The 13,175-nt window shown below is 34.7% G+C and overlaps 1 protein-coding gene across 1 annotated transcript; it reads left to right on the forward strand.

The window, feature by feature from the left end:
* Positions 1 to 4,109: 4,109 nt before the first annotated feature.
* On the forward strand, positions 4,110 to 5,199 carry LOC100370067 (ras-like protein family member 10B). The gene has a single exon (XM_085491553.1). It carries the CDS (start codon positions 4,371 to 4,373, stop codon positions 4,977 to 4,979), a length of 609 nt encoding a protein of 202 aa, XP_085347679.1. The 5' UTR covers positions 4,110 to 4,370; the 3' UTR covers positions 4,980 to 5,199.
* Positions 5,200 to 13,175: the final 7,976 nt, after the last annotated feature.

A 13,175-nucleotide genomic window follows, 5' to 3' on the forward strand; every position in this document is an offset into this window, starting at 1 on the left:
TTTCCTAATTTTTTTATCTCGCCGGGTGGGGATCGTCGCGCCACGCATGCGCGAAATTTGGGTCCCATTAGAACAAAGATGGCGACTTTGACTGATGCGCGGACCAATGAGTACAAACTGAGACATTACTAAGCATTAACTATGTAATTTCTTTGGTGATTGGAAGGTATCGAAACAAGTCACCGTATTAGTGATTACCATTAGAAGAACGCATTGTATTGTTGGAAAAGCAATATTTATTACCACAAGTGGCGCACATGTGCGACACGACAACCGCCGACGTTCGATATGTTGTATTATCCACGACCGAGTCGTTCAGTGCGGAAGACATGCTTTAAACGTTTTTCGTCCACCAATAAAACAGCCAAGTTGACAGGACACTATAATCCAGCTAGTCGACATATGAGTTTATTTTTTACCAAAAAAACAAACAAAACAGTACATCGTCAAGACATGGTGAAATTAAGAGCTTGAGTCAATACAAATCTCTTGTTCGAACAGATGTTTGTATCCGGGAATATGTATCGTCCGGGGAAAAACGTTGACGCATTCGGGTCACAAGAAACTCCGATTAAATCAAGACGAATGAGGAGTTCTACAAAGTCTATGTGTTGACATTATGTGGTTGAACTTTTTTCCCACGCTGGTTTGTCGTTGGTCTAGCAACAGTTGGTTCTGTGGGCGGCGATTTTGAATTAGAAAGTTCGTTTGCCATGCAAGATTGTAAATTGTTTTCCTAATTAACCAAGATTCCACTGCAACTACCCTAAAATAGTAAGTACAAATTACTGGACCGCAACAACGGACGGTCGTTCCTATACCAAACCATTTATCGCGTCAATAATTATATTTGCCTGAAATTGAATGCATGTAACAAAATATCCATATGCGTTTGGGACACGCGCCTGGGGTACTGGCCGTGGCTTTTTGGTTATTATATACTAAACTTGGGATGTAACAATAAATGAATACATTCATTAAATTAATACTTTAAAATACGCGTCATGTGCATTACATTGCACTTAACGTATTAGACTATTCATTGCGTTTGGCGTCAAGCCATAAATAACGGTGCCATCTGCTTTTGTTTTATAATTTGTACGCCAGGACCTACTGCACAAAATATTGTCTTGAACGCAGATGCGGTGTAATTAACCATAACATGGAAAATCACTGAATTTAAACGCACGAATAGTCGTCTCACAAATCGTGAGTTGTGTAGTACTAGGGCAAGGCATTTCTGCAATGTGGAGCTGTCTCTCAATCATTTACTTGATTATTTCGAGGTTAAGAAACTACCGTAGTCCTATTACATATAATAATAAGAAAATATTAGAGAACGTTACGTCTGCCATTCTGATCCGAGTGAGACTATATGCCACCAAGAATAAAGATAGGAGACTGGGCCTTTTATTTGATGCAATTAGTGTTAATGATCTTCAAATGCAGCAACATTACTTCAACTAATCACAAGACGTTCAAGTTCCCATACAATTCCAGTGGCAGCAATTGACGCTGCAAGGCGGCGTTCTCTCGTCACCGACATGACGAATATTGCAAGTTCCGGGGGTTTGTTTCAAAGTCAGCCGCCGGCTGGCACGCATTTCACGGAACTGATTTTAGTTATTTTTTTACTGAATAATACTAAATAAAAGTTAGAAACAATTAACATAAACTGGCCCTATGATTGTGTTATCAGCAATCATTGTACGACGCTCGTTCATTGATCGGCGTGCTGCACGTGATTTTATGGCGTCAAGCTAGTTAAAACCCCAAATTATGTGTTCGTTTCTGTTATTCCGCAAATTTGATTATACATAACCATTAATATTAGACTCACGGAAATATATGTTTAAAAAGTAACTGAAGTTGTAAAAGAAGTATTAAGTTCCGTGTTAAACACTAGACTAAGTGTAAAAAAGCAATACATTTTGGCCAATAAAGCTTCATATCACACAAGTGTTAATGTAGAAAGCGCGTCATGTGAAGACACATGGAAGTACTTTGTTAGCCTTAGTTAATCCAATTATAAGTTACAGTTTGGTGCAACAAACATTCCGATTCGCTTTGCTGCTTATCCCTTTTTCAAGTATACGGTGAGACACTCGATAAATAATTAATGCGTGATTATTGATTATATTATATTACATTACAGTGATTATAAGATTACTGTGTACATTATTTGTACATGAACGTGCATAAGTTTCCTCACATCAGGTTACACGTAGACAACGTAAAACCTATAAAGAACGTATCTTGCACTACATACGTTATATACCAATCTTAGCCACAATGAGTATTATGTCTGTGTTGAACAAGCCACATAGTTTGTAATATCTATGACAATTTTTCATTTCAGGCGAATTGTTAATTCAGAATCTTTTGTAATATTAAATTCAATCCGAAAATTAACGTACTTGGTATTTTACGACACATTTCTGACTCGGAACAAAATTCTGGCATTCAGGAATTCGAAAACTGTGGTTCTTGTTTCAGTTTCAGTTCAGGGACGATTTTAATGACAATCGAAACAATAACAAATATTTTAATTGCTTAGCCACCCGTTCTGCGTCCTAATTTTGATTTTACATGAAGCCACCGGACCTTAAATAGAACATTATCACAATATCCCTTATCTTGCCAGCCTCGTACAGTTCTACATTGACTTGACCAGAAACGAATTAATGAATTATTCATGAAATTTGCTTTTTTTTACTAACGTTCTTTACACAGTATAATAGCCGTACTTAGCACTCACAAATAAGCAGAGAATTCAATTACAAGAACAGTCGCATCTGCAACTAATACTGTCAACTTAATGTCTCCTGATATAATGTTCGAATTTTTCCACCCGCACCTATTGTACATATTAAATAATGTAATTATTTCTCGTCCACAATATCCACTTGTTATTACAAAAGAAATGTCCTCAAAACCGGTAATATAAATTTCCTTTTAAAAATGTAATTTATTTAAAAGGCAATCAAATTGCACAAAGTAATTCTCACGTTCATGTTTCACATGTACATCAATTTAAAATCCCTTTAGGAACTTTAGGAAGTAACTATGTGTTTGTGAACGAATGTGGTAAGTATCAATTATGTTTCTAACTTAATCTAACTTGTAAGTCTTGGTCCGTAATTTATTAAATATATAAGAATTGTTTGGTTGTAAATCAGATCGAAATATAAGCGTAATAAACTGTGCACCCAATTTGAAACAATATTTACCATACTTGTTTGCTCAGGACAGATTTGGCGTAAGATGATCAACGTATTGTACTAAGTATTAGGTGCAATTAATGAACAGTTGATTTTCCGAATATTTAAACATGTTATTGAAATCTTTACAACATGTTAATTGCTGAATATAAACATCGCATGCATTTAAAAAAAATGGGAAATATATATATTTCTTAGGTAAAAAGTTGTACTGGAACACAGTCTTTATTGTTACTGTGCTAAATAATTAATCAAATAAACATAGTTAAACACCACAACACCATGCAAATAAAAATTATTGTGACTAGCATTGATAATTATCCTGTCAATCCTGACAGAGGGTGGATTATATTCTCTGCACGCTTCACCATATCAATTTAATTATCATTATTGCCACTTATGTAGTTATAGACTCGACAATTGAATATTTGCACAAAACAAGATATGGATTTATAGATCCTACCCGAATGCACAATTTCCCCTTCATTTTCTAATAAACATCATCCGAATAGATTACATATTTAATTATGCCAGCGAACCAAAGTCCATACTCAGTATTTCAGCTTAACTCATTCTTCTTGTTACCTTTAATAAAACCTAATTTAAAGTCTATCGTCGGATTATGTTCCAGCTTTCATCTCCGCAAATTGCAAATTGTATATTAGAATTGTCAGATCAAGTCAATAAAGGCATGAAACCAATTAAACCTCTGCGTTATTTGATGACCCGCCGAGGCTTTGTGTTCTCAGAATATGTGTTGAATTTCAAATCGAACGTACAAAGGGATTATAGTATCTTTGTAGATAATACTATACTGTCATTTAACCGTCTCGTTCGTTTTCTTTTCTCTACAATACCCAGGGAATCACTGTTAGTTGCGGCCATCGTATTGCCTATCCGGCAACGAATATGCGATGGGACTCAAATTTGTTCGAAGATATTGTGATGGAGAATGATTGCACCAGGTCAACGTTCAAAAGAGCTGCAAAGAAGTATCTTGACAAAGTTGTCAACCAGTCATTTTAAACAGAACATTATATATAGGACATGTCAATTATCCAAAATATATGGATCATTCATTATACGCGTGAAACAGCCTATTAAGACTTAGCATAGCCAATATACTTGTTACTGTGACATCTATCTACTATGCAAACAATTGATATAGCAATACTTGGCGCCCCTGCAGTGGGTAAAACTGCTATTATACAACAGTATAAAGACTGCACGTTTCCAGACCAGCATTTCCCAACAAAGGTAACGTCAACATATACACCAGTTGTTCTAGCAAATCAACATCTTTATGAACTGAACATTATCGATACGCCGCCACTGCAATATTTTCAAATGAAGAGTTACTATGATTGGGTGGACTTTCAATCCTACTCGGATGAAGTGAAAGATGCAGCCGCGTTTATTCTTATATTCGATGTTTCTAATGTTGATAGTTTCCAGTACGTCAAAGACCTACGTGAACAGATACTGGATTATCGCGCGAGCGGTGTTGGTGAAATACCAATAGTTGTAGCTGGTAACAAGAGTGATTTAGGTAAATGCAGTGGGCTGTTCAAGAGAGACATGGCGCATATAATTAAGAAGAACTGGAAATCTGGTTACGTTGAATGTTCGGCTAAATATAACTGGCATATTGTGGCTTTATTTAGTGAGGTTATGAAATTGATATGTGAATATCGGGATAAACCGTCGACTGCTAGACTGCGAGGCGGACTAAGACGTAATAGTTGCATAATTATGTGAGGATAATTGCACATCGTTTTCGCAAAATTAATTATGGTATATAATGGTATAACTTGTGCACTTGCTGCTGAAAATTACCACTGAGAACAAAGTGCCGAGTCTACTTTACGATTTCACTGCTTAAAATAACTATTTTTTCAACTATTCTGCTTTGCAAGTTTACACTGCGGAATCGTCAATCATTTGAGCGGTACATAGTGCTGAATATTGTGCCTTTTACATCGGGACAATACATTGCAATAGTGAATTGAAATTCAATCGATAATGATTTTTACTGTGCAAAATCATATTTCATGATGAATGCAATTATTCCAATGTGTGGCTTGTCGAACCTTTCACGTGTAAAATGTATACAAAATCTACTATCATTTGTCATATACTTCCAACTTGAAATCCTCTTAGAAAATATCACGTAATGAACTGTTCAGACTACTGGTGACACAATTAAATCCCCATAAACTGGCGGCTAAAAAAAAAGATTGCCGTAAATTCAAGACATTATTCTGGATTAAAGGAAGGTTATGCAATAAACGTAAGACTACACTCACGATATCTAGGGGTAACATTCTTATTGATTACTACTGAGAAAGTATTTTATATGTGTGGAATGTTAATTCGCGCCATATTACAAATGAAATCTTGACTGAACTAGCCCTTACAGTTTGAAAATTATTATCTGTTCAAAGAAGAGTCGAATAGTAATAAAGGATTTTAATTTTTAATTAACGATTTCAGTTATTTTAATGTTTTTCTTTACGTTCATTAGTTCCAAGGTCCGTGCTTTGCTGAACAGTCTACGTCACGTGGTAGTATAACTTGCATGATATCAATAAATTTTAAGTCAAAACTGTAGTAAAATCTTTCTAATGTGACAACCATTTCCACATTTCGGTGCACAAAATGATTGTGAAAAAAACAATATATTATATTCCCTGTGTTTTTGGTTAACCAAGTTTTAAATAAAACTCAGTTGAGATTCACTTTGATGCAAGTTTAGAAATACATACTAGATATTGTGAATCTATTCAATATTTTAACATTCACTAAATTTGCAAATGTTTCACACACCACAGTTTCTTTACTTGGCGTCATTAATCAATGGGAGTATTTCTGAACAAGAATGTTATCTTTATGCATACATAGTTTGGTAGTTTGCCAACGCTAAATATGAATTGTGAACTTGCACCAACAGTCGTTGAGTTCATATTCTATTAATCATTATACATAATTTCGAGATTTCATCCGTATAGTGTCTTTTATGTAAATTGGAATTTTTCAAAAAATATATATTGCTGTATGGTTCGAAAATATGTATGTAACGGTTCAGACGGATGTACATACATACGCATTGTGTTCGCGCCATTTTAATGCAATTGGCGTATTTAGCTACAATGCTAAACCTAAATTAGACTGAGTCGGACCTTTGACAATTTAAAAAAATGGCAAAATAACTTCAATTTGAATTTCCGTAAGAAAGCCATAACAGTTGAAAACATTGATTTCAAAATCAATTCCAAATAATCATTCAGAAACAAACAATACATATAACACAAACCGGCCACATAGGTATTATATTTACGGCAGTGGCAGCATGATATATGAATGTAAACCCGTTTTTTATTCTTTGAAATGAGTGAATGCACCCTGCTCCACGCATGACACGTGTCATTAGTATCAATCTCAGTTTAAAATTAATAAGTTACAAAATTGACGAGGACTTGCAATGGCAATTCAAAAATTGGCTGATCAGTCAAGCGATTTTACAGAATAAAAAAAAATGATTAATAGGCGTAAAGATAATAAATAAGTTCGAAATGAAAATTAAATTGTTGCTGATGTTACGTATGTGATAATATATTAGAAACGATCGTGGTAATTGAACTTTATTTCTTTTGAATATTCTGATTGTCATAGCGTATATCAATTGCAATATAGCCAAAAACAAGCAAGTATCGATTCAAAATTAGCAGCATTAACTACTACGAACGCCCAGCTATTATCGGAAATTATTGCAATATATTGACCTACAAGGTTAGCGCATGGAAACATATTTAATGAAGAAACCGTTTTTAAAAATCTAAAAACATATTACAAAAAAAACATTCATTGAATGCAAGAATCAAAACTTTGAAACAAATATGTAACGTGTGTTTTACCGTAAACTGTTAATGAATGTCAGACAAATAGTGTAACAAATAGTATACATGTTTGAAGTTTTACACAACCTTGAGCATTTTTCAAGAAGTGTCTGGAAGGCCCTTTAATTAGGCAAAATATAGAGGAAGCACAGTAACTGGTGCCCCTAAACGAGTTTATTGATTTCTTCAAACACGAATTTACAACGTATGGTCGCGTGTTATTATTTGTTACATCAACTACTTTCGAATCGATGTCAATATATTCTACACACCATAGTGTTCAACAAACTAATGTAAACCTCGCATATTACTATACATTAAAGGCAAGCTCCAGACATTCAGAAGTACTTAGTTTCATATTCATAGATTTTACACAGATAGAAACATAAACTGCAGCTGTTGATTTTTCCAAATAATAGTCAGCAATATTTATGTTAAGACGTTTTACACATTCGAACATCAAAGCAAACAAGTGATGTTCACTTTCATTCGCATGACATGGGTATCTCTATAAACCCAGTAACGTATTACCATCACACTCCTAATCACGTTCATTGTATTCAGAAAATCATTCTAGACCTGATGAACAATTTATTTGCCCTGGTGCTTGTTATTAATTATTTATATCCCGTCGTCTCTGTCACAATTAAATGAGTTCGACTATGACAATAGTAAGCCATATAAATGAATGATGTCACATATTCAGCTATATATTTATACAGTGAGATAAGCCTGCGGCAAGGGCTTCAATGTTTCAGCTCGACCTATTTCCGATAAACGTTTGCAAAGCTTTAATACGGTTTATAGTCAAACAGATATTACAACAAACAACGTTCCCTGTGTCATCAATGTACAGGTGAAATAACGTCAATGATATCAAGCATTCGTCACATTCCAAAGTCACATTTACCCGTCAATACATAAACACGTTATGGACCAGGTAGTCATGCTGTGTAAAGAGTAATGTGCGCCAACCAGTGGGTTGCCTGACAATATCCTAATAATGGCAATATCGAAGTAATTTGGCTTCATCGCAAAACAGTGGGTAGGAAAATTCTTCAAATTCAATTTGTAAATAGATATATAGGGTAATATATTTTCAATGGGTGGTACGTGCATACACTTGATTTATGTCAAATGTTGACAAAAGTCAGTAAATAGAATGGCTTGCTTCACGTGAAACCATTTTGCCGAGAAGTATTCGCCCTTGAAACACTTATTAACTAAGGAAGTATATTACAATTGCATATATCTACACTTGTATTTTCAATAAAAAGATAGTCTAGAGTCTTACTCATCAATACACAAAAAACTAACTAAGATTCACTCATCAAATATACAAGTATACAATTGAGTGCAGTTAACAGTTTTTAACAGTGGGAGCGTATGCTTGATTACGAAGACTCGTACACAGGGAAAGCGGGGACATGTTCATGTTTAAGAGAACATGTATCACGTATTGAATAAAGTACACGTAGTCATTGTTCATATGCTTTGCATACTGAAATTATGAAACAAGCTTTGCATAATTATCAATTCATGAATATTCATGAACTAACACGAAAAATCATAGTTCCCCAAAACAAATGACTAAAATTATTATCCAGTTAGCTCAATTGGCAGGGTATATTTCACAACCCTTGTTGCGTGAGCTGAGTTTTAATAACTTATGGGAACAATGGCTCAGGACAGTTTCTGAGAACAAAAAAAATTGACTTAGTTGAATTCGAATTTAGTGTATATGAAGTCCTGTAAATATTTGATTAAATAACGTTGATTCTCGGCTCAGCAAGTATTCTAATAGAATCAGGCATCACTACAATAAACGTGTATTTGCCGTCGAGCAAATCATCCTTATTAGCTCAAGGGAATTCCCCAATTAAGTTAGGTGATATTTTACCCGTAATTTATGCTTTATACAGTGAATTGTCAAGTCATTTTTGGCCATGGTTTGTGTGCTCATTATGCTATCTCGTTATATGAATAAAATATTCGTTTACTACTGTGATTCAATTAGAAGAGATGCATTTACACCAACCTAGAATACACTGTACATATGAACAGCTGTTCATGAACTTTGTACACTAACTAGTCATAAAAACTTTCACAAATACTCATTGCATCCCCCATCTTCCGCGTTTCGATGTAAAATACTGGCTTTGCTGATTGGTGCTCCTAAAATAATGTGGATCTTCATCTGTCATACGCATGTCGCATGTCCTAATGTAACTTTGCTTCAAGACTATATATATGGCACTATAACAGTCACATCTTTAGTGCACTCAATGTTAATTGAAGCACACGTGTAGCAATTTCAATGACACTGGAAATGTCACTCATAACTCTTAGTTGCACCAACATCGGCTTAGTCGGATAATTGTTAATTGAATAATTTTTACACAAATAGGATATAAAATTAAGAAATCCATAAACTACCCATGTCAGTTGTGATACTTATTGTCCAATCATCATCACGGAGCTCTTCAGTGAATAGTAATATATTGGATGTTATAGGTGAGAGAAGTCGAATAAGGTCACTTGTTCAATCAAATATACTTCATGCACAAATTGGAAAATTCACAATTCAACGATTATACATTATACAAACGACAACATACTAAAATTTACTAGTGAAATTGGGGTTAAACTACAAGATTTCGAAATAATATTTGTAGATTCATAACTAACAACCAACGAGTATATATTGTGTGATGCATGCAATCGATCTGACGTAAAAAACAGTATTTTCTTTATTTATTCAGAAACTGAGATGCAAGTTTAACGAGGGTTTGCTGGCGCCACGCCAACTACCCAACGCACGTGCTCATAACCCCGCCCTAATTAGCTGTAAATCAAATAAGCATTCAGCAGGCCTAATACAACTAGGGCAAATTAAAAATATTTCTTTGGCTCAGATATATGTCTCAGATCAGATCAACTATAGAACTCCGATTAACTGTTACACGTATACCACTTAAATGAAATAAATCCACACACAGCTGACCAGTACCAAGCGCTACTTTTATTTAAATACATTTACATAGCCCTGAAAAATAACACCACAAATCATTAATAGTTCCGTGATCAGCTGCCATTCAAGAACTAAATTTTATCAAGGCCACTTTACCCTTCAGCGTTATTATTTACCATCCTCGTTTACCATCCTCGATCAAGGCTTTGAACACATTAAAGAGATCATTGGCTAAAAGTGGCCAAAAGTGTTCATAAAACTCACCAGGTAATCTATCGATTCTCGGGAATTTAACCAGATGTTATTTGTTCGACAGTATTAGACCTCGTCAAAGAACAATCGGGCGTCACAGTTTTCTTTATCATGTCATTAAGGTGGGAGAGGTTCTCTAGTATTTTATTTTAAAAGTCATTTGAAATAGAATCGGTAGAATCTAAATTAGAATAAAATTCCTCAGCGAAGCGACGCATATCCTTCAGTGATTCAACAAGTCCATTAAAATCCAGAAGAGACGTGACTTTTCTGCTACCTTTGTTTTTTTCGATGTCAAAGAAAAATCAGGTAGGTGCATTATTTTCAGTAAGAAGTTGATAGCGTGATCTTTAGTTTCTGTTCTTTTCAGTAACGTTTTTTGATTCTGCGCTGATCGGATAGGTTGAAGTATGGATGCGAGTTTTATTCTCAATGCAGCCACCGCCTATGATGACGTGATCCGCGTTCAAGTCATTTAACAAATGTTTGGATGCTTTCAAAAACCGCAAACGCTTGGGGCCAATCGTATACAGGGGGGCTTGACATTTACATGAATATTTAATTCGTAACGGGTCTAATTGTGAAACCATATTTACATGCGTTGTAGATTCCTGTCTTGAATTAGTGATTCAAATGATGTTTTATTATATGATGAATTCGATAATTGTTTGCGTCGATGTCCTTTTTTCTCTGTATTGTTGTTGATTGTTGATTTCGCCATCTGTAAAAATAGGCAAAACTTAGTGTCGCATTACAAAGTATTTATATATCTGTGTAGAATGAATTCTTAAAAGGCCGACATATCATCGGTTAAGTGATCCACCATTAGCCATTCATTAGTTACCCTGACTAGTCTGTTCTTAAAAAAAGTTTAAAAATCTTTTCCTCAGCTCTATATTGAAATGCCAAATAATAAAATTTGGACAGTATACTCAAACTTTTATAATTTTTTTTGTATTTTTAAATAAATGTGATAATTTTTGTAATTTTTTTCAAAAATCCAAACAGCTGTCGACTTTATGATATTATTTTGATTTTCACAGTGGGTATATATTTTGTGGTCATACACTGATTGTGGTAAATATCCGTTAAAATGTTACATTTGTGACGGTATATCCAACCAAGAACTGCCTGCAACATTTTAAGGTAGAGATGCAGTTTACCTGACAGGTATTTTAATTACTTAATTAGGAAACCAAGATGACTCTCTTGTCCACAAAACTATATATTTTCGGAAAGCTTATTGTATGAATTTTAAAATTTTGTCAGTATTTTTTTTATGGACACTGTAGTTTGAAATATGGTCAAAAGAGATTTTGAAAAGAATTAGTTTCTAAACCATGCTTCTGTTTCCTGCCAAAATTGGTTTATGAGTACATATGTTTACTATGAAGAAAGTGCCGTCTTGAAAACTGTCTACCAGTTGTCAATTTTGCAGGGCGGCATCTCAAATTTCACTACTTCAAGTTTATGCATAAATTAACTCCCAGGTTAGTTGTCTGTATGATTGTTGTAACACTGTTCAACCAAAAACAGTGCCCTGACGGCGTTTTCAAGATAAACACATAATTTGGACAGTACACTCAATATTTTCATTATTGTTTCGTATTTTTAAATAAATATGATAATTTTTGTATTATATCCTAAGAATTAATTTTCACAGTGGGTATATATTTTGTGGTCATAAACGGATTGTGGTAAATATTCGTTGTGACAAGTTAAGTTTATGACGGTATATCCAACCAAAAAGAGTGACTGCCCGCAACATTTTTAAAAAAAGCGTGTTGTAAATAACCACATTTTACACGTCTTACGAACACTCTGCAAGAAAATCTAGCATGATTTTTACAACAGCCATCAACATGTGTTTGTTGTAATTTTTCCCTTAACATTGCATTTGTCAAGGAATAAAACTGCCAACAGCGATATTCAGTCATACAATAAGAGCAAAAATACAAATTTCAGTTTCTCCTAAAACGGAACTAAAATAACTTATTTTACGGCGAATGAAATAAAAACATGAGCGTTGCTAATGTCGTTTTTGCTGATACAGCCAACAAAATGAGAGACAGAAAACTGAGGCGTCTAACAATGAAGGTATGCAAGCCATGATAGGCCAGCTCTCTTGGCGGGAATTTGACACGTGTTTCCATTGATAAGCAAAGCAGCGCGTATTAGCATATCACATGGGCTCTTTTATTGGCTGATGTGTGAGGTCATTTTACCGACCCCAGGAAGCCGAAGCCTCGTGACTGTCATTCATGAATGCGCAGTTACTGGTCCAGGAGTATGTCTTTCTTTGGCTTGGTAAATTGGAATTTGTAGTTTTCAAGTGTTGCAACATCAACCCTTGTTATAAGTCCGATTTCTGACGTTGTCTTGTTGTCACGCATTTTGCTGGTGATCACTAGGTTCCTGTTTAGATTATTCTCATTGTCATTTATGTTCTGTTCTGTTCGCAGCTTACACGTAACACGTGTGTGTAAAGTGTGGTGGTGAAATGCAACCCAGTTTCATTTAGCCGACAGTCGCTGGGTTCTATGGTTTTCATATTTGTCATCAAAATCATTGACAGTCCTGCTCTGTCAAGATTTTCTAGCTGAATAATCTTAACACGTGGTATCACTACCAAGTTCATTTTACGAAATGTTCTTCTGTCCTTGCATTTTTGCATTTTAAAGTCGTCATTGGTTCAGATTTTCTTGCATTCTCAGCATCTGGTAAATTACTCGCAAGCATTGTTTACGAAATGTAGTGGTTTCTGCTTTCTATAGCGACCATCAAGGTTATTGTCATTTCTATTGTTATATTCACACATGTGGTAAATCACTACAA

The sequence above is a fragment of the Saccoglossus kowalevskii genome, chromosome 16 (genome assembly GCF_978046115.1).
Source record: "Saccoglossus kowalevskii chromosome 16, keSacKowa6.1, whole genome shotgun sequence".
In the NCBI taxonomy this organism is placed as follows: Eukaryota; Metazoa; Hemichordata; class Enteropneusta; family Harrimaniidae; genus Saccoglossus; species Saccoglossus kowalevskii.